Source organism: Prunus mume, linkage group LG2 (genome assembly GCF_029339155.1).
Source record: "Prunus mume cultivar Tortuosa linkage group LG2, ASM2933915v1, whole genome shotgun sequence".
Classification (NCBI taxonomy): domain Eukaryota; kingdom Viridiplantae; phylum Streptophyta; class Magnoliopsida; order Rosales; family Rosaceae; genus Prunus; species Prunus mume.
The window spans coordinates 3,143,297-3,165,981 of NC_142699.1; the positions used below are offsets into that span (position 1 = coordinate 3,143,297).

The window sequence follows — 22,685 nt, forward strand, 5'->3', positions numbered from 1 at the left end:
GTTCCGAGGGGCAGAATCGCTTTCGGACTATCTCCCTTCTTCAAAACTCTTGTCCTCGACTCTTTGTTGTAGGCCCTTGATACACCTGTTTCCCGCCAGAGTTTGTTGAGAGTGTCAATTCTGCCTGCATCTAATCCCTCTAGTTCCAGCAGCATGGCACAGGAGTAGTTTTCTCCTACTAAGTCATGTTGGTGAGCAATTCTAAGGGATTGAACAGCTATCTCCATAGGCAGAATTGCATCATGACCGTAGGTTAACGACATAGGAGTCATGCGGTCGCTTCTCTTTTGAAGTTCTATATGCCTGAGTTTCGACTTCTCATGCCATTGTTTCGGATTCTTCTCAAGCATTTTCTGATAATGTTGATGATCACTTTGTTGCTTGATTCTGCCTGTCCATTGGCTTGGGCATAATAAGGAGTGGATTGGAGCAGTCTGAATTTGAATGCCTCGCCATGTCCAGCATTTCTCGGATATGAAGGAGGATCCTCTATCAGTTGTGATTGATTCTGGGATGCCAAATCTTTGGATAATCTGCTCTTCTATGAAAGTGATGATCTCTTGAGATGTAGTAGATTTAACAGCCTTGGCTTCCACCCATTTAGTGAAATAGTCTGTGGCAACAATGATAAAGCAGTCTTTGCTCTTGTGGCTGGATAAATCTTACCAATGAGATCCATTGCCCATCCTCTAAAGGGCCATGGTTTTACCACTGGATTCATGGGAACTGATGGAGCTCTGGATCGGGCCGTGTCTTTGACAAGATTCACACCCCTTGGAATAGTTAATGCAATCTTTCATCATGGTTGGCCGTAGTAGCCATATCTCCCAATTAACGACATTTTTCTCCCACCTTGATGCGCTCCACAAATTCCTTCATGGGTTTCCCCCATAACTTTCATGTATTCTTCCTTTCCGAGGCACCTTAAAAGCACCTCATCCTTGCTCTTTCGGACCAAATCTTCATTCCACATAAGGTAGTTTAAAGCCATGATTCTGACTCTCTTCTCATAGGGCAAAGTTGGATATCGTAGATAGGTCATGATAGGATTTCTCCAATCATCTTCAGTGATTGTGGCAGAGTTGACATCTATCTCCATCCCGGCCGCAGATGGTAGGCTTTTCTTTCCTACTGATGATTCTTTGTACACGCCTTGGGCATTTGTACACTGTTGCCACCGGGCCAATTCATTGGCCGCAAAATTTTCTTCCTTGGGATATGTTCCCAAGTGGCTTCTCAATTCTGGAAGATTCCTAGCTGCCACCAAGTAGACAGCCAAAGAAGGGCTTAGGCACTTGTATTCCCGACAATTTGTTTTAAAACCAGCATGGAATCTCCCAGAATTTCCACATATTGGATTCCTAGTTCTACCAGATTTCTAAGCCAATGATTAAGGCCTCATATTCTGCCCTGTTGTTGGTGCATTGGAAATCCAATTGGAAAGAGTAGCAGTGTCTGATTCCAAGTGGTTCTTCCAAGACAATTCCTGCCCCTGAAGTTGTATCAGTTTTTGATCCATCAAAGTATAACTTCCAAGGTGCAAGATGAACTGAGTAGATAGGATTGTTGAGGCAGGTGTGAGCTCTGGTCAATAGATCTGCATTTGCTATGTCTAAAGAGTCCATATTTTCAATCTCCTCTCCGGGATGATCTGCTAGGAAGTCTGCTGCACAGCTTGTCCTTTGACGGCTTTGAGGAACATATCTGAAGGCAAATTCTGTCAAGGCCAAGGTCCATTTTCCAATTCTGCCTCTTAGCATTGGTCTTGTTAGCATGTATTTGATCAGATCTGTTTTGGCAATGATATAGATGGTGTATGGCAGCATGTAATGTCTGAGCTTTACAGCAGTGAAGTACAAGGCTAGGCAAAGTCTTTCAATTGCAGAATATTTTCTTTCCACTTCTCAGAGTTCTGCTTAGGTAATAAACCGCCTGTTCCTTTCCTTCCTTGTTATCCTGAACCAATAAACTTCAAATGGATACTTCTGATGCAGATATATAGAGCTTGAGTGGTCTGCCTCTCCTTGGTGGGGACAGAACTGGTGGATTTGAGAGGTAATGCTTGATTTCCTCAAAAGCTTGTTGGTGCTGTTCTTCCCACTTAAAGGTTTGTTCCTGTTTTAATCTTAACAAAGAAGAGAAAGGCTGGATCTTTCCTGCAGAATTGGATATAAATCTCCTCAAAAAATTAATTTTTCCTAAGAGACTTTGCAATTCCTTCTTGTTCCTAGGTGGCAAAGCTTCTATGATGGATCTTGCTTTATTTTTGTCGATCTCTATGCCTCTTTGGTGGACCAAGAATCCTAGGAAATTTCCCGCTTAAACTCCAAAAACGCATTTCTTTGGGTTCATTTTCAGTTTATGTTGCCTCATTCTTAGGAATGCTCTTCTTAGATCTGTCATGTGGTTTCCCTCCTCTGGTGATTTAATCACAACATCATCAATATAAACTTCCAGGGAATGTCCAATCATATCGTGGAAAACAGAATTCATTGCCCTTTGATAGGTAGCCCCTGCATTTCTCAAGCCAAAAGGCATTACAGTGTATTCAAAAGCACCTATATGCCCTGGACACATGAAGGCTGTCTTGTGGATATCTTCTTCTGCCATCATGATCTGATTGTAACCTGCGTTGCCATCCATAAAAGATAGCATCTGGTTGTGGGCAGCTCCATCTACTAGCATGTCTGCCATTGGCATAGGGTACTCATCCTTGGGAGAGGCTTCATTCAGTTTCGTAATCCACGCAGATTCTGACGCCCTTTTCCTTTTTAGAACGGTACAATATTAGCTAGCCAATCAGCATAGATGGCAGGCCTGATGAATCCTGCCTTGAGCAGCCTTTCTATTTCTTCTTTGACTTTTAGTTCTATGTCCATGGACATCCTTCTTCTGGCCTGCTTGACTGGAAGGTATCCTTCTTTGATTGGCAGCTTGTGCTCTACCAATTCCCTGTCTAATCCTGGCATCTCATGATAATGCCAAGCAAAACAATCTTTGAACTCTTGCAGAAGTGCAACGAGTTCATTCTTAAGTGGTTCTTTCAATAGTGCGCTGATAAAGGTAGGCCTTGGATCCTCCCCTGTTCCTAAGTTTATTTCTGCAAAGGATCTTCTACCTCTGGCAGAGAGTCATCCAGTGCGGCTGGTGCAAAATCTAGCACTTCCTCCTGTAGTTCCTCTTCCTCCTGGCTTTCCGTGCTTTCATGAGTGAATTCTGCCATATTGATGGCTGAATTCTGCGCAAAAAACTTTCTTTCCTCCCAGTATATCAACAATCTTTTTGTAATGGACCGGATTGTTGCAGCTCGATCCTTTTCTTGTTGATTGGGACTAGACATTAGTGCTATGGAAATTTAGAACAAAAGGTCTGTTCCAATCCTCCAAGGAATTGGTTAGACCTTCTTCAATGAGCCTCTGGGCCGTGACACCATGGGGGCGGCCGTTCTGGTTGACTCCAAAGAAGGTGAAAGGTCCAAGGTCATCATGATAATACCTTGCCTCACAACACATGGCAGAAGGTAGAAATGGCCGTGGATCGGCCTCTATTATCTCCATGTAGCCTTCTTCATTCCATAAAGCTAACTGTTGATGAAGAGTGGAAGGAACACATAGACTCTGGTGAATCCAGTCTCTGCCAAGTAATGCATTGTAAGTGGTAGAGGTAGTTTCTACCACAAAGAATGCAACCTTCAGCTTCTTGCTTCCTACTAAAACATCCACATCTAGGATCCCAAGGGTTTTGGTGATGCCTCCTGCGAAATTGGTGACGGTCAGGCGGTTGGAATTAAATCATTTTCTGTTCTCGCCATTTTGCTCAGATTCTGTGAGGCAGAAGGTTGATGGCTGCACCTCCATCTACCATAGTTTTGGGAATAGGAACACCCCCAAAGTTTGCTGTTATAAACAAGGGTTTGAGGTGGTTTGCCATTTCTTTGGTTGGTTTGGAGAAGCAAAGCGATCTGTAGCCAACTTGTAGGTTGTTCCTTCATCCTGGGATTGTCTGCTTGTCGGCCTTTCTTCCGCCGCCAACCTGCATTCAAAACTTTCTTGGGAAAATACGTCTCCGTCAGAGTGCTCTTGTCCTTCTCATCGCCTGAACTTTTACGCGGAATGAACACCATATTGATGCCTAGGTCGACGTAACAAGTCCTCCAATTCGCACCAAGGCCTCGGTTCCGCATCCAATTCTCCGTCATAATCCATCTGTTCTCCATCATACTCCTCCGTCCATTCTCCTAGTTCTTCTGTTCCGAGGAGCGCATTCTGGTCATCTGTAGATGGTTCATAATCCATTGCTCCTCTTCATATTCCTCAACCCAGTCTCCTTGCCCTTCTCCTGGAATAGGATCGGTTTTTTCCTCTGCAGTCGGGGAGTTTTAAGTAGATTTTCTGAGGCGGAGGTAGAATGGATAGAAGGTTTCTTTGAGGATTCTGCTTTTTCCAACTTCTGTGGTTGAGAGATTGCTTGTTCTGTCTGGGGAAATATTTATGGCTCTTTCCCTTTTTGGCGAATTGGCCTCTGAAGCACTGCGTTTTTCTCGTTCTTGAGGAATGTGCGATCTGTCTCGAACCCTCCTCCTTTGGGTTCTTGTCAGCTCCATTGTTGGTCGCCACTTTTCCCGACAGATACCACCTGCCTTCAATGATGGCCGCCAAAGGTTTATCACTGGCACTCTTATTGATTTTTCTTCCTTGGGCTGCTTAGTCATTCTTCTTTGGATTAGACAGGCCTAGGGTAGTTTCTCTGTCTGCCTTATCTCGGGCGTGGTTCCAATCCGGTCAAAAACACTTGGAGTGGGCAGATCCTGTTTTCCAGGGATTACCTCCTCCACCTCACACGCACTTGCTGCAGAGCACTATTCCAGTGAAATGGTTGCTTTTGGTCTTTCCATAGTCTCCTTTGAAACTATTCTGCTTCTACCGGAGTCACCTCTATAGCCGTTCGTCCCTCTTTCGTTACGCCAATTTAGGTTGACCATATTAACTTGTGGCGGGGAAAAGGATCCGTGGTGACGGATGGAGGCTTTTCGCTAGCTTCACCTTCCCGCTGTTATCCTTCTGTATAACATCTCGAAAACAACACAACTATTGGTAGAATGATTCCAAGAATTGTGCCATCTGCAATCTATGCGCGCCTTGAGTTCTTCTGGTTTGGGCATTCTGTGAGGCGTCTCTATTGCTTTCAGTAGCAACATTTCATCAAACAAAGCATCTACTTTGGTCAGATCGAAAGAATATACTTTGTTCTGCATGGGTTTGTTTGGAACGAATCCTCCTGTGAATGGTGGTGGCTTTTGATCCCTTGGAGGCTTTGTAAGGGTTTTACAACTGATGGGATGCTTTAATTTTGCCATTTCCGCAACTGCAACCTCTCTCTCCTCCGATTCCTCTGCATCTTCTTCTGACTCCACTTCAATCATATGTATTGAGGAAGAAGGGGATTTGTAATACGTGCCTTTGGAAGAGTTTCTATTCTGCTGCTCCTCTCTGAGCAATTCCTTGTACTTGGTTGCTTTATCTGCCAGTTCTGCCAGATCTCCAAACAACATCCCATCAAATCTTTTCCTCAGAGAAATTTTGAGGGCAGCCTGAGCCATTTGGATGAAGTGTCTTTCTTCGATGGGGATTCGGCACTTCATTTTGAGCTTCCTGAACTCTTTATAAAGTCTTGGCAGTTCATCTTCACTCTTGAGAGCGGCAAGGTCACTGATGGTGACTTCTGTGAATCTGTAATAGTAGTCATGGAAGACGCTCTCCATTTGCTCCCAAGTCTGAATATAATTAGTGGTGTTAGTGTACCAAGTGAAAGCTTGTCCAAAGAGAGAATTCCCAAAAGTCTTAGCCTTAACAGTGGGTTATTCTCTATGGCTATGCATTGGGTGAAAAATCTGCCTACGTGCTCAACTGATGAAGCATGAGGATCCTCTCCGTTGAATAAAGTGAAGTTTGGTACTTTAAAACACAGGGCAAGGGTATCCGATCGATGTAAGGTGGATATGGCTTCCTATAGGTGGGCCTTTCCCTCCCCGGCTTCAGGCTCCATCATTTCCCTGATCATCCTCTGCAATGCCCCCACGTCGCTTTAGAGCATTAACGGGAGGGGTTTTGTCCTCATAGCCGAGCAAATCCTGCTCGCCGAGCAAATCGTGGTTCTGCCTATATGGTCTAGGCAGAACTTCTTCCCCGTGCTCCTCCGCTCTTCGTCTGGGTGGTTCCTCCAGTTGCCCCTGCTGTTTACATGCGTTATTAGCATAAGGATAGTTTCCCCCTCTGCCTCTCCTTCCTCTTGCAGGTGGAGGGAATGGATTGGGGTCCATCCTTCAGGGCCTGTAGGTAATATTGCTGCCTGCTGCAGAATTTCCATAGGGAGATCTTGTGGGGCCGCTTGCTAACAAGTCGAGGTTCCGGCCGATTCTGCGGACTTGTCTGCGCAGAGCTTACGCCGTATTGAGGGCCACACGTTCTTGGACAGAACAACCACTTCCTGTGTCCACTGATTTCTCCCGTTACGGTATCCGGCTACTGTGCACCGAGAGGATTCTCTTGACATGGCCATGCCAATCCCGGTGGGGACCATAGGGAAGGTCTAGTTCGACCACCTCATCGGGATTGGGAATTACGCCATGGCGACCTCCGATCCTTCCCGACTGCTCGTTGACTGCCATTGCATCATGGTCTGTCATATTATTTAGGTATCTTGGCTCCTTTGTGTTGTGACCTCTTGTCGTAATACGATTCCTACAGTTCATCCTTCGAGCCGGTCCCGACCTCCTGTGGCTTTGCCATGTGAATGCCGGGCATCACTTTCTTCGATTCAGTCCTTCCCGAGGGCCACTTGGTTTATTTCCATGTCGTGGTGTGGGTTCTAGCTAGAGCTTCCAGTATTCATGGACTGTAAAGAACTCAACGAGAAAATGTATACTTGAGAAGTCCCAGGCGTGCCAAATTGTTTGCCCGCTTTGTGTCTACTCCGTGATGGAAGGGCAAAGTTCCCTGCCTTGAGAATCATAAACCGGTCGACAAGTCGCTTTCTTTGGTGTGCGAGCGTCGCTAGTAATAAAAATTCTAGCAGACTTAGTTTGGAATGGATAACTTGCGCTCCCAAGTTACTGATTTCTGCAAACAAACGATTGTGAATTTGGGTGAGGAATATCTCCCAAGTAAGTTCTTTTCTTGCCTCGCATCGGTGAGGACTTTAACAATTTATCTCAGGTATAAAGAGGTTGTTAGGTCCGAATGGTTGATGGAATTTAAAGCTTTTTTAGCGAATCGCCTTTTACAAAACTATAACAATAAATACTCATGCTAGAGATGAAGATACAGTTGGAACTCCATTTACTGCTGGATGGGAGGCTCGCTCGGCTGGACTGAAATGTCCGGTTGGACTGAACTCCGGCCGGACTGGAATGTTGACAACTCGATTGCTAAGCTTCAACTATAAATCGATACCAAAGGTAGATTCTGGCAGAGCTTCAATGTACTTTAAGCTTTGTGAAGCTTACGAGTGGGCGAATCGCGCTTCTTCGCGTATGGTCGCTTCTCGAGGACTTCGGTGGGCTAGAGACTGCACTATAAAATTTGTTGAGGTTTTCATGTTTGGGAAAAGCTCAAGCTCTACCTGTCTTGGTTTTTGCTAAGTCCGAACCTTGGGAATTCTAATCTAAAGCTGGTTTTCACTTGGAATTCAAGTGAGCTTCTGGTTGAGTTGTTTGTTTGTGAGTGTCTTGGCTCAATGAGCTTTGGTTGCTTCAGTGTTTTGAAGGTTTTTTGAGATCAAGTGATCATTTTGAGTTTTTGTTTTTGATTGATTTTTTGGTTGTTTTTGGTGTCCTTACCCTGTTCACTCCTTCTTGTATTTATAGTAAAACTGCTTTCTTCTCGAGTAGGGTGATTGTGTTTTTATTGGGCAAAGATATTTTCCCCATTTTCCTCTTCTTCTTGATTTTGGTGATAGGCTCTCGATAGGCGATCACTTCGCTTTTTCAATTGCCCCTTGTGATATTTTACCCGTGATGGTTAGTTTGATTCCTTTTCCGACAGCTCCTGCTTTCTGCTTATCCTCTCTCGAGATTGTAACTTGCTTATCTTCTTGAGAATTACCTTCTCTGAGAAGACAAGAAAAATCTGAATATACATATATAAGAGGATTTGATCTTCGATTCTTGTAATCAACTTGATGTCATGAACCCTTCAATCACTTCTTCTATGGCAGTTGCCATTGCTGACTTCCGCCATTGTTGACTTCTATGTGTAATTAAGTAATATGTTAATCTTTTTGAATTACTTTACTTAATAATTATATTTTAATCACTTTTTAATACAACAAAATTAAAGAAAAAGTGCACAAAATAACTAATTTCTATTTATTAAGTGTTTTGTGAAATCATTGGGTGTCTTAATTAAATTTCTCCATAATCCAAGAGCCTAATCCGTTACTATTAGGTCATTACTCGAGTAACTATTGTCCCTTTTCGATTTTTTACTTTTCCATAATTATTATACATATAAAGATCTTGGTACTTTCACGTTTAATAATGTATTATACACTTCCGCACGTATTTCTCATGTTTGATACACGTATTTTTACAAAAAATTTCTATGAGGCACACAAATTCACGTATTATATACATATTCTCGCATATTATTGAATAAAAATAATATATATGTATTTTTTAAAACGTATAGCCGGACGGCTATACCCAGTTTTTAATTGTTTTTAAAAGCAGTATAGCCAAGCGGCTATACGCTTTAGCACTCTGCCCTTTTGACGTGCTCCTAGGCTCTGGGCTGGTTTTTTATAGTACAGCCGCCCGGCTATACTGTAAAAAAAATAAATTAATGTTTTATGAAAATTACTTTCTTTACCTTTTGTTTTTGGGCTTACTTCTTCAATTTATTATATGTAATTAAGTAATATGTTAATCTTTTTGAATTACTTTACTTAATAATTATATTTTAATCACTTTTTAATACAACAAAATTAAAGAAAAAGTGCACAAAATAACTAATTTCTATTTATTAAGTGTTTTGTGAAATCTGTTGGGTGTCTTAATTAAATTTCTCCATAACCCAAGGGCCCAATCCTTACTATAGAACATTACTTGAGTAACTATTGTCCCTTTTCGATTTTTTACTTTTCCATAATTATTATACATATAAAGATCTTGGTACTTTCACGTTTAATAATGTATTATACACTTCCGCACGTATTTCTCATGTTTGATACACGTATTTTTTACAAAAATTTCTATGAGGCACACAAATTCGCGTATTATATACATATTCTCGCATATTATTGAATAAAAATAATATATATATGTATTTTTTAAAACGTATAGCCGCACGGCTATACCCAGTTTTTAATTGTTTTTAAAAGCAGTACAGCCATGCGGCTATACGCTTGAGCACTCCGCCCTTTTGACGTGCTCCTAGGCTCTGGGCTGGTTTTTTATAGTACAGCCGCCCGGCTATACTGTAAAAAAAATAAATTAATGTTTTATGAAAATTACTTTCTTTACCTTTTGTTTTTGGGCTTACTTCTTCAATTTATTATATGTAATTAAGTAATATGTTAATCTTTTTGAATTACTTTACTTAATAATTATATTTTAATCACTTTTTAATACAACAAAATTAAAGAAAAAGTGCACAAAATAACTAATTTCTATTTATTAAGTGTTTTGTGAAATCATGTTGGGTGTCTTAATTAAATTTCTCCATAACCCAAGAGCCCAATCCGTTACTATAGAACATTACTTGAGTAACTATTGTACCGCTTCGATTTTTTACTTTTCCATAATTATTATACGTATAAAGATCTTGGTACTTTAACGTTTAATAATGTATTATACACTTCCGCATACGTATTTCTCATGTTTAATACACGTACTTTTTAAAAAAACTTCAATAAGGGACACAAATTCACGTATTATATACATATTCTCACATATGATTGAATAAAAATAATATACATGTATTTAACGTAATCGCCGCTCGGCTATACTCAGTTTTTCTTAGTTGCTTTTTAAAATAGTATAGCCGCTCGTTTTCCCATTTTTTCCCCAAAAAAAATATACAAATTTATAAATAAACTCAATCCTAGACATGTATTTATAGAAAAACCCAAGCACTATTTAAACATAGAAACACACCCAAAGTCAACTTTTTGAGTGTGTTTATAAATGGATTTTGAGTGTGTGTAATGATGGATTTTGGGTGTGTTTATATATTTAAATAGTGCTTGGGTTTTTTTTTATAATTTAAGCCCCCATTTTGGGTGTTTTAGTGAAACTCCCAAAAAAATATGACTGCCTTTTCACACGTGGTCCTATGCTCGGCTGGTCTTTTTATATAATAAATAGTATAGCCGGTCTATACTGTTTAAAAAATAATAATGTTTTATGAAAATTAGTTTCTTTACCTTAGTTCTTTACCTTTAGTTTTTGGGCCTACTGCTTCAATTTATTATATGTAATTAAGTAATATGTTATCCTTTTTGAATTACTTTACTTTGTAATTATATTTTAATTACTATTTAATACAACAAAATTAAAGAAGAAGTGCACAAAATAACTCATTTCTATTTATTAAGTGTTTTGTGAAATCTTTTGGGTATCTTAATTAAATTTTTCCATAGCCCAAGAGCTCAATCCGTTACTATTAGGCCATTACTCGAGTAACTATTGTCCCTTTTCGATTTTTTTCTTTTCCATAATTATTATACGTATAAAGATCTTGCTACTTTCACTTTTTATAATGTATTATACACGTCTGCATTTATTTCTCATGCTTACTACACGTATTTTTTACAAAAATTTCAATAAGGAGCACAAATTCACGTATTATACACATATTCTCACATATTATTGAATAAAAATAATATACATGTATTTTTTTTTAAGTATAGCCGCTCGGCTATACGCAGTTTTTCCTAATTGTTTTTTAAATAGTATAGCCGCCCGGCTATACTCTTTTTCCCTTCCAAAAAACATATGACTCCGCCCTTTTTTTTTTTTGGTTTGAACCACAGGTGGTCGTGGTTTAAGCCTAACCACAACACTAACCTTTTCACGTGGTCTAGGCTGGTCTTTTTATATAATAAATAGTATAGCCGGTCGGCTATACGGTTTATAAATTGTTTACTTATTTATGAAAATTAGTTTCTTTACCTTTTGTTTTTTGGTCTACTTCTTCAATTTATTATATGTAATTAAGTAATATCTTATCCCTATTCTCCAAAAGAAGGTATTTATAGTACAAAAATATAACCTTAATGGGGTCAAACTAGGGAACAAGATAAAAACTTAATTACACAATATCTTTACAAAAAGGAAAGAAATATAATCATAATAAACTAGGAAATAAATATCCTAATTATAAAATACAACTTGAAAAATATTCTTATATTGTTTGAAAACACGTCAAATGTTAAGACGCACCAAACATTTTAGTTTTACTTACACTTGAAAACAATAGGACAAAGTAATTATGACAAATAATACAAAAGTTGCGTTTTAGACAAGAACCAAATGGAGCCTACACTTTTATGTATTAGATGATTAATTCACTCCCTTTGTTCCCATAAAAAAAAGAAAAAAATATAAAAAAATACGTTGTTTTAAATAACAACCAATATCTTCACTGTAATAAAAAATACCAAAAAATTATTTATTTTTTTCTCTATACCTTATTTCCATTTTCAACATTTAAGTGTCTTTGTTTTTACTTTATTTATTTTATATTACTCCATTTACTTAAGTTTACAATGAAATAAGAAGTACATTTGGATTCAAATAAAATACTAGAAAATAAATTCTAATCAATAAATATGAAAAATCGGTTTTAGTGCAAAATACGATTTAGGCTAAAAATGATGGCTCATTAAGTCAATATATACTTCATATTAAATCCCATAAAATCTTTTCTTATTTGATGTGTAAGGAATAAAAGCCGCCAAAAATTTTCTTGAGAAAATGATTATTTCAAAAACCATTTTTCATATTATTCATAAACCCAAAAATCTTATCCAAATTAATTGTTTAAGAAACAAAGTTGTGAAAAAAACAAAAAAATGAATAGTATTTGCCATGTTTGGGTTGGGGAATGGCCTAACTGTTTACATGAAATTCCTTGGTCTCCGCACCTGATCCAACAACAATAAAAATTTTGAATATTCTATTATACCCAAACATTTTTCCCATATAGACACACTTAGAAGCCACTTAATAATATATTCTTATAAAAACTATATAATATGCATATATATTCTAAACACAAGGAGCGTTTGGGTTGGGGATTACCATCACCGCCTTGCCCCAAACATTTTACGAAAATTTCCCCAACTCATTCTCATTTATATCTTTCATATCCGATCAATAAGGTCTAACTCAGTAGAAAAAGGGTCTTTAACTTGCAGACAAGAGGTCTTATTAGTTGTGTGTGAGAAATCCGACTCCCCTTTAATTTAGGGGGGGTGTATTCAATTGAAATTTTAAAAAACATTTTAGGGATAAAAAAAGTCTAGTGGATTTAAGCAGAATGTAATGACTTATAGGATTTTATTTAAGGACTTTTTTATAATCAAGATTTTTTACTTATGTATTTTAAAAGATTTATATCAAGATTTATAAGATTTGAAAGGACCACATGGATTTAATGGATTATGAATTAAAAAAATCTAATGGCTTATAATATACCACATCAGCTAAATAAGTTTTGGTTTTATTTTTTTGAAAATGACAATGCTAACTGCAATTCTGCTAGTAACCCATATCGGTTCCCAACTGCTACAGCACTGGCGGAGTACATGCCAGTGAGCACTGGCCCTCTCAACTATTGTTGTACATACAATTTTATGTTAGTATATTGTATAAATATTATAAAATTCCTCACAAATTCTTAAATGGCCTCTATTTTCTTTTTTTCTCTTTCATTTTTATGTCTAAATTTCTTTTCGATTGCATGTATTTTGTTATCATAAAAGGGTGATAGGTTATTCATACAAAAAGTAAAGAGAAAAAAAATAGAGAAAAGTGATAAAATTAGGGATTTCTTAAAAACTAGGTTGATTTGTCATAAAAGAAAGTGTTTGAATTTTTAAAGGTGCCCCCTCTTACTTAAATTTATGGCTCCGCCACTGTGCTACAGCGAAGCCTCTTGGAGGCATTTCGATGAACAGATGGTGAGAACCAACAGAGAGCTGAGGATTGCAAGAACGGTGGGCATGTACAAGAAATGTATTTTGTACAGTCACTCTACCAGACTCATATGTGATCAGATAATACAATACCCAGAAGAATACCATTAACTGAGATACAAAATTGAAAATCTCTGCTGCTCCAGAAACAATGGAACTACCAATGAAGAACATAAATTTTGCACTACCTTTAAGAACTGATGTACTACTAGCAAGTATGCGTTGTGATACATCCATTCCTCGAATTGAAAACCCTTTTGCCATCTCAACTAATTCTTCTTGGTAATTACTAATTCCCTAACAATTGTATCAACCTCTGTGTAAATATGTCCCCATTCCCTCTTACTGATTCGATTTCTCAAACTCAGAAGTTTTTCTGTGTACGGAGATGGCCTACCAAGTGCCGTTGAAGGCTCTGAAGCAAAATCCCATGTGAAAAAAATCTCACATGAAAAATCTCATGTGTTGGGGTAGGATTTGAGATAGAGTTTAGTATTTTTACCTCCCACTAAAAGTCCCCACAATTCCACATCTTAAAAAATCCTTCAAAATTAGCAAGTTTTTGAATACCATAAGATTTTTTTATACTTGTTTAAAGTCTTGATTGAATACCATGTGATTTTGACTCCTTTTTTTTATAAATAAAATAAAAAATCCTAACAGTCTTAATGGAATACCACAAGATTTGTTTAGATTATTTAAAAGTCTTAATTGAATACCACAAGACTTTTTTTATCCCAAAATATTCTTTTAAAATCTCAATTGAGAAGATCATAGTTACACACCCTATATTTTTTTTCTAAACAAACCCTAAACTCTCTCTGAAGAAGAAACTGTGAGCTTGCACTACAGCCGCCGCCCCCCTCTGGAGGTGGGTAGCTTCCCCATCTTCCATCTTTCTCTCCTCATCTCCCTTTCTCCTTTCCTACTTTTCTTCCCCTATCCTCTTCTCCTATCCTCTTCTCTCCCTAGATTCTTTTGGATTTTAGGTCATCTTGCCCTGATCTATCTGGATATTGTCTTTTGTTTGTTTGTTTGTTTGTGTGTTTATTGTGGTAGGTCCTTGGTGACTTTTGTTGTTCTTGGATGTGTCTTGCTGTCACTGGGATGGCTGGGGTGCAGTGTTGTCGACCCAACTTTTTTCTTTGGTTTTTGTTGTGTTTTTTAAGCAAGTACTGCAATCCACCGTAAACGCCATGATTTGTTGCAACTTTTGGTCCACTCACATGAATTTTGCTCTAGTTCAGTGTTTGGAGTTGGAAAAGTGATTATTGCCAGTTTGTGTGGGATCGAGTTTTGTCTATGCAAAATAAGAGGTTTAGCCATGTTGGTGCTACGAGTCTCTTTGGTTTGTTGGAGAGGATATAGTGTGGTGTCCTTGTTTCTGTGTTTATTTTAGTCTAATAATTCTCAAAACTCAATAGGAGTTCACTGATGTTTGTATTTAGTATTCGACTTTTCGATGCGGATTTGCCGTAACTGCTATTGTGCGATGGATATGTATTGTAGGTATGAGTATAGGTGTTTTTGTCTGCCGAATTGGAGGTTTTATGTTTTCTTGGCATGTGTAATTCTCTCCAAATCAAACCAATTTATTTTTGTGTTTAGTCAATAGAGATGTTGTACTCATATTTGGCATTACGGCTACTCTAAACCTTTTTTGTTGTTGTAGTTATTGTTGTGTGTGTGTTATCAATAAAATTATTATCACTTTTAATTAAAAAATCTCAATTAAATACCCCTCTTAAACAATAACTTATACTGAAAAATAAATAAAAATATCATTCATACCCGACCCATTTAGGTTGAACCCGTCGGGAAACTGGCCATCCCCTTGGAAAATTGCCATGCTAGCGCAAGTATTTCATAAAATATTTTCAAGGAAACACGGTGATAAAAGATTCTTGATTCTTTCCCTCTATCTGCAGTAACAAATCTTTTCCATTTATCTTACTCTGCTAAGTCCCCAAATCGAAGAAGGGTTTTGGTTTCCAAGTTTCCACTCTGATTTTCACCAAATGATTCTTGAGTTCTAGGGTTTCAGATTCAAACAATGAGCAACAACACCAACAGTACCAACGGCCACAGCGATCGAGATCTCGGCCTGTGGTTCCTAGAGCAATCGCGGCTTGGCTCGGCTCGTGTGCCGACGGACATGGACGAGGACGAGGAGGCTCCTACAGAGCTCAATACCATAAATAGTTCTGGAGGCTTCCTCGTGGTGTCGCCCGATAAGCTCTCGGCCAAGTACACCAACGTCAACCTTCATGGACACGACGTTGGTGTCGTTCAGGCTAACAAGCCAGCTCCGGTCAAGCGGCTTGTCTACTACTTCGAGATTTATGTCAAGGATGCTGGGACCAAGGGTCAGATTGCCATTGGATTTACTTCTGAGAGCTTCAAGATGCGGAGGCAGCCCGGGTGAGGCTTCTAGTTTGATTGGGTCTGTTTGCTGTTGGAGAAAATGAATGAGCGTAATTGTCACAGTTGTTAGTGGTCTTTTTTGGTTGTTGGTAATTTGTAAATTTTGGGAAAATATGAAAGAATTTAAACGGATGTATTGGGTTTTAGTTGTGGATTCAAGTTGGGGCATTGCTTGGTGTCTGTGAAACCGAATAGGACAAGACAGAATAGAAATAGGAAACAAAAGTGAGATTGTGTTTTAATTTGCAACTGGGGACTTTGTAAGCTAGAGATTTCTGATAATGTTATTGGAGAGAAGCTTGTTTTGGTTTTGGTGGTTCTTTTTAGTTAGGTTAACTCGTAGAAAGGTCAATGGACATATGTTTTACTGGCAAATAACTCACCAGCTGATGAGTATTCTGTTGCATAGGTTTGTCTGACCTTTAATTGTCTGAACTTTTTATTCTTAATTGGATTAATAATTGCATGGCCTGTGAAATAATGGTGAAACATATGACACATACGAACCATAAAAAGTTTCCTTCGTTGAGATGTACATAAATTTTGTTATGAATTGGAGAGTTTGTTTCTTTTATGCAGTCAACAGCCCCTGGTGGCCTGCCACTACCTGTGATGAATAGGATTTAGTGGGTTGGTGTCAATTTTAAATCTTCTGTCTTTATTTGTGCTTCTCAATTCCCAAGGGAAGAAAAGAAGGAAAAACAAAGCAAAAAAGCATTCCTTTTCTGCATGTAGCATTGTTTTTCATACTGTTTGTGAGATTTGAAAAGTACTAGTTTGAATTGGCAAGTTCTGTTATTTTAGTTATTCTATTTGTGTTAATCTAATCATCCATGAGGCAGGTGGGAGGCAAATAGTTGTGGCTATCATGGGGATGATGGACTACTTTATCGCGGACATGGAAAAGGAGAGGCTTTTGGCCCAACCTATACCTCTGGTGATATAGTTGGAGGTGGTATCAATTATGCTTCACAGGAGTTCTTTTTCACGTAAGACAGTGGTCTACTTTGTTTAGTCTGTTTTCTCCTGAGAATACAGTGGTGTTTAAGGTTATCTTGTTTGTTTCATGTGTTTGCCAGTAAAAATGGTGCTGTAGTGGGGACAGTGCCCAAGGATATGAAGGGTCCCTTATTTCCTACAATTGCTGTACACAGCCAAAATGAGGAGTATGTGGTATCCTCTTTGAATGTTTAAGCTTTTTCAAATGTTCATCTGTTGTAATTAGGCAATTGCTTGCGTATTTACTTCTCAGCTTCAGATAATACAGATTCATGTTCTCATGTTCTTGAGATGTGTGCTTAATTTTGATCTGGCAGGGTGAATGTCAACTTTGGGCAGCAACCTTTTGCTTTTGATCTTAAGGCAAGATATACTCATCATTCCTTCTCTCTTATTTCAATAAATATGATCTTTTATTTTGTCCCTGTGTCATTGGTGTTCACAATCTCAGCAATCCATTGGTAGCTGTTTCTCTTTTAAAACTTTCAAGTGTAAAATTTAGATTTAGATTACTGATAACCACTTTTGTTGTGGTTATTATTTTGTTTATCAAGTCAACTTTGTGTTAGTAAAGACGCATAAAAAAAAATTTATTTACCCCTCCTGCGCTCTCCAGCTGTTGATCATAGACTATGTTACTGTTAGGATTTGTTGGGTCATGGAATGGGCAGAGGCAAGGGAATAGCTTTCCCATGGAGTGCTTTCTAACTTTTAGATTAAAGCATGGGATTTTCTTTCCCATAGGTTTCCAACTTTAGAATAAAGCATGGGTTTTGTAAATGCAGCGAAGTTTGCAGTCTTGTTTTCATTCTCTTAGGAATGAATCTTCAGGACAGTTTTCAACTTTCTGGAATGACTACGAATACCACTTGTATCCCGTCATGCAATTAACTAAGGCAAACATGGACAGGCCACTTTTATCCCTTCTTACAAATACCACTTGAGTCCTAGTAATGGACAAAACCTCAACGGGGATAAGAATGAAATCACTTTGATGATTCCAATTCACAGCATGTCCAAAGAAGCAGAAGGAAATAGCTGCACTACACAACCAACATTCCTGTAATATTTGTTCCTCAAATTGGGCTTAGGATTCACAAGAGCCAGTTATGCGCGTTAGACAGGGCCTTAAAGTTGTAGCAGTGGATATATGCTTTTTGACTTCATTTTTCTTTTCAATTATGCCCATCATTTTGAAATTTGGAACAACTTTATTGTTTAATCAAGTAAATGGACAAAGACAGTGAAAAGGGTATTGAAACAATCTTGTACTATTTTTTAACAGTCTGAAATATGAGGTACCATTTGATTCTTCGAATAAGTTTAGTGGAGAAAATATTTGTGGCATTTTTTATTCATTTGAATTCCCAGGTGGAAAAATAATTTATGAAACTATAGGACAAGCAAAGGGGTCCCTTTCTGGTAAACACTCTTTGACCCAGAAAATTAAAGATAGGCCAAAACAGATAACCCCAATATTTATTTTGAAAAAGGGTGCTGAATGAATAGCATTCCTGCTCTGCATTGATTTTTTGCTTCTCTCATTCTTTACTGTTTGTACTATACTTTTCATGAAGTCCTATTTCATAAAGGATTGTGCAGGTTAGACTTGAAAAGATTTATTAGATTGAAGTTATAAAACTTGCTATATGTTTTGAATATCATGTCTTCTTGTCGAAACTAATTTTCGCAACATCTGATTAGGAATTTGAAGCGCAAGAGAGGATGAAGCAACAAAGGATGATTGAAAAATTTTCATTGCCAACTGTTAGTCATGGGTAAGTTCACATTTTTATATATCTTGAAGAAAGGCATCTAATGTATTTTGGCTTAGGCATATACGTTAAGGAGAAATGATCTGATGTTGATGGTTAAACAGACGCTCTGTGATTGGTTTTAGTAATTAAAGTTTGTGTTTCTGTGGTTATCTTTTATATAACTTGTTAATCTGGTTATAGGAATTTTATAGGTTGAGGAATTAGATGCAGTTCAGTGATAGTTGTAGTTGGATTAACGCAGCCAAATCTTTTCAATATATTTTCAGTTAGGTCATCACTCTCCTTCTTGAATTTTGAATGTTCTTTAAATCTGGAGTTTTGTTAGTAAATTATATAACCTTGTCCGAATTATGTACTCACATGAATATTGACACTGAATTGTCAACCAGGGTTCAAGTAGGAATTTTGACAAATTCAGGGTGTTAGAGGTAGGAACTGGCTACGTTTGGGGGTTGTTGAGATGCATAAAAGTTGCATTGATAGCCTTGAAAATTTGAAACAAAAGAGGGAAAACGGGGGGCCGGCAGGTGAGCCGGGGTCTTCCCAAGTTTTCCTTCCTGTCATTGTAGCAGACTCTTCCCATCAAGAAAAAAGGAAAAAAAAATCTTACAAGCTTTGGAATTTGAACCCTTTGTTTCAATAGACTCACTAGGATGAAAACTAGAATAGGCTCCTTAAAGTAATAAATTTTGATCAATAGTCCAGTTGAATTCCTGGTAAGTTTTGTTTGAGAGAGAGAGAGGATGTCAATTTTACCTGGGTTGAATTTTGTTATTTCTAGCAACATATCAATATGAATTTTTCCTGGGTTTAATTTTGTTTATTATTAAAGCTTTTATGTGTCAATTGTTAATTCATTTATACTTTGTTAACCAGAATTGTTCGCTCCTACTTACTACATTATGGCTATGAAGATACGCTCAATTCATTTGACATGGCTAGTAAAACTACTGTTCCTCCTGTACATTTAGCTCAAGAAAATGGTTTTGATGAGCAGGACGTTGTGTTTGCACTAAATGAAAGAAAGACTCTTAGACAGGTATCATTCTATTGTGATTACAATCTGTCTTTAAAGTTAAGTTAGTTTTCTGCTTCCTTTTTGTGTTTTGAACCATCCCCTTTTTGGGATCCTCTTATATTTGCATGAAAGTTTCCAAATCCCAGTTGTTTGGGATGATATATATAATTTTTTTTTGGGCTTTTGACTCAAAGGTTTCAAGAAACCAGAAAAAAAAAATGTTGCTGCTATAATCTGGAGACTGTAGTATTTAGTACGATGTTCAACCACAGAACTTGATGACATGAGCAAAGATTTATGCCTGCTTGGCTGATATCTATATGAAGTTTTTCTGTAGAATCAGATCTTAGCAATGGCTGCAAGATCCATCAAATTGCTGGGTTGTAAAAGATTTATTTCTTATTATTGATATATTTACAGTGACACCAATAATAATGATATGGATGATATATGCATTTTATCTCACATTTTCACGTCTAATTTCTGTTGACAATAGTTTTGTGCAACATGTGAATGTTTTAGTCTAGTTCGCCTGAAATCAGCCTATGAAAGCATCCATTTTTTGTCATTCAATTTGAAGATATGTTTACCTGCTCATGGCTTGGTTTATTTATGTAATTTAGTTAATCTGTTCACGGCTTAGGGAGTGTTCAACTGTCAAATGGTACACTATCTCCTCATGGCTTAGGATTTTGGGGAATATCATAGAATCAGTTTGTGTACCATTTGATATATGGATATTTTTTATGTCCTTTCCATTGCTTGTGTACCACTTCATTGGTTACTATATAACCAAAATATATTAATTTTTTCTAGTATAAGATTTGTATCTGGCTGACCACTTTTCTCTGCTAATGAAGCTTATCAGGAATGGGGAGATCGACTCTGCACTAGGTAAACTCCGGGAATGGTATCCCCAAGTTGTTCAGGTAGACTGTCTAATGCTTCAGAATGTTTTCTTTTGTGGTCATCTTTGTTTTTCTGTATTTCTTTGCTCTTGACGTTGACAAGATTTTTTGGTACATGCTGTGAATTCTGCAAAGTTTGTGCTTGAGAGGATTCAAACAGAAATTGTATTAAGGTCCTCACATATGTTTTAATGTGGTGGTTTTGAATTTTGGTTATTGGTAAAGTTGATCATCCTAAACTTCTTAGGATCAATGCTTAATTTTATTAAGGTTCTGACATATGTTTTACCTTCTGCAGGATGATAAATCAGCTACTTGCTTTCTACTCCACTGTCAAAAGTTTATCGAATTGGTCCGGGTATGTTTTTCCTCTATTAGAAGAATTAGCTTTAGTATTGCTGCTGCTAAAAAAATTTAATATTTCCAAAAAAGTCATGGCAAGCACTTCAGTTATTCATTTGAATGAAATTTTAGATGGATACAAGAAAGGCTTGCGTACCTGTTACATCTCAGTGCTGAAGCGTTGAAGGAAACTATAAACTGATGATTATGAACTTGGGTTGAAGTGTGCTTAATTTCATTTCAAATAGTTAGATCTACAACTTTCAAGTGTTAACAAACTGGCACATTAGATTTATTGTTCGCGAATAACAAGCTGCTGCCTACTTTATCCCCTTGACATCTTTTAGGTCTGGCTTATTATATGCATGTCTTGGTTTATTTATAGAGCATATGATTGCTAACTTTGGTGATGTTAATGACAAAGTTAATAGATATTTACAGATGGTTTGTGATACTTAAAATTTTCATGTAGGTCGGAGCACTTGAGGAGGCTGTGAAATATGGAAGAATGGAATTAGCAAAGTTCTTTGGCCTGCCGGTGTTTGAGGACCTAGTTCAGGTAATAACAGAATTTCTTTCGAACTATGGAATATTTATTTTATCGATGCATCTGTCTTTGGATAATATGTGAGATTCATTATTATTAAAAAGCCATGTGAGTTAGTATTTGGGCATCCTTTTTTTTGTTGGCATCTTCAGAATTTAGGTGATGGTTTGTGGATGGGTGTTTAAGTAACAGTTAAATTTCATATGGATGATGTTTTTAGTCTGCTTGTAGTATTGGGTTTGAGTTGCTACATGTTTCTTTGGTGCTTCTTTTGCAAGACGTGGATTAGAACTAGAATGCTTCTATTTTTTTCATTGAAGCTTAAGCTTGTCATCATCGTTACAACACCTCTCTCTGTAGGATTGTGTTGCTCTGCTGGCATACGAACAGCCGCAAGAGTCCCCAGTTGGATATCTGCTTGAAGAGTCGCAGCGTGAAGTTGTGGCAGACACAGTTAATGCAATGATCTTGTCTACAAATCCAAACCTGAAAGATTCACAAAGTTGCTTGCATTCATATCTTGAGAGGTTACTCAGGCAACTCACTGCTTGCTGTTTGGAAAGAAGGTTGTTGAGTGGGGATCAAGGTGAAGCTTTCCATCTGCACAGAGTACTTAACAGTTGTAAGAAGGCTAGGTGCTAGCTGATTTGTTCTCCAACTCATCTTGGTCTGTTCATATGCACAGTAGGCCATATTCTGAACTGCTTCTCAACCAAACAGATCGGCTTAGTGTTGAGCATATTGTATAGAGGCGGCCATGACGTTTCCCTGAGCCAGACTGATACTTCTTTTGCTGTATAGAATGGGATGTTATCTTTCTGTAAGATTGTAACCCACCGTCATAACCTTGAATTAGAAAATTGAATTGAACTGGCATGTGGGAAATGTTACATATTAGGTTTCAATAGATGCAATTTGCATTGTAGGGTTCAAAAAATTTCAAATTCAATTTGATAGGTTGCTGCACACACGAATTTAGCTTGATGCCATTCAAATTCTAGGAAAATACTGAAAACGAAACAGAGGATGGTGCATGTTGAAGTTTATAGAATTCGAATGCACCATCCTCAGTTTCGTTTTCAGTGCACCATCCTGAAGCAGAAAGCTCTTTCCTTGTGCCATTGTATCATGAAGTTGCTCCAGTGGCTGTCGTCTTTGTAAGTTTGTGGCAAATAATGAGCAAATTTTCTTCTAGGATTCAAATATCTACTCGAAGATCAGCATCAAATCATTGAGGGCTAACAGAGTCAATACCCCAGTTGCTAAAACTGTAAAACGAACTCCTGTATGTTCAAGGGAAACTAGCGCTCTTTAATCACGATGATCTAATATAATTTTTATATACCTTCGTTTATATAAATATACTGGAAATGTGGTTTACATTAATCTAGACAATAATTATCAAGTTTCCAGAAAGAGATTTTGTATCAATCTAACGGCGCTCATGACTAGTTGATCTAGTGGCACTTCAT

At 37.7% G+C, this 22,685-nt stretch overlaps 1 protein-coding gene across 1 annotated transcript; it reads left to right on the forward strand.

Annotated features, from left to right (window-relative positions):
- Positions 1-14,984: 14,984 nt before the first annotated feature.
- Positions 14,985-22,037, forward strand: LOC103319294 (ran-binding protein M homolog). Its single transcript, XM_008220803.3, has 10 exons — positions 14,985-15,618; positions 16,464-16,610; positions 16,701-16,787; positions 16,938-16,983; positions 18,325-18,398; positions 19,275-19,437; positions 20,277-20,345; positions 20,623-20,682; positions 21,139-21,225; positions 21,574-22,037. Exons 1-10 carry the CDS (start codon positions 15,251-15,253, stop codon positions 21,853-21,855), a joined length of 1,383 nt encoding a protein of 460 aa, XP_008219025.2. The 5' UTR covers positions 14,985-15,250; the 3' UTR covers positions 21,856-22,037.
- The last annotated feature ends 648 nt before the right edge of the window (positions 22,038-22,685 follow it).

Bases quoted from the DNA above. Each gene is read 5' to 3' on its own strand.
- LOC103319294 (XM_008220803.3), top strand. From the start codon at position 15,251: ATGAGCAACAACACCAACAGTACCAACGGCCACAGCGATCGAGATCTC. The intron at 16,788-16,937 runs GTATGTGGTATC...TTGATCTGGCAG, and splicing joins GTACACAGCCAAAATGAGGA to GGTGAATGTCAACTTTGGGC. The intron at 16,984-18,324 runs GCAAGATATACT...ACATCTGATTAG, and splicing joins CTTTTGCTTTTGATCTTAAG to GAATTTGAAGCGCAAGAGAG.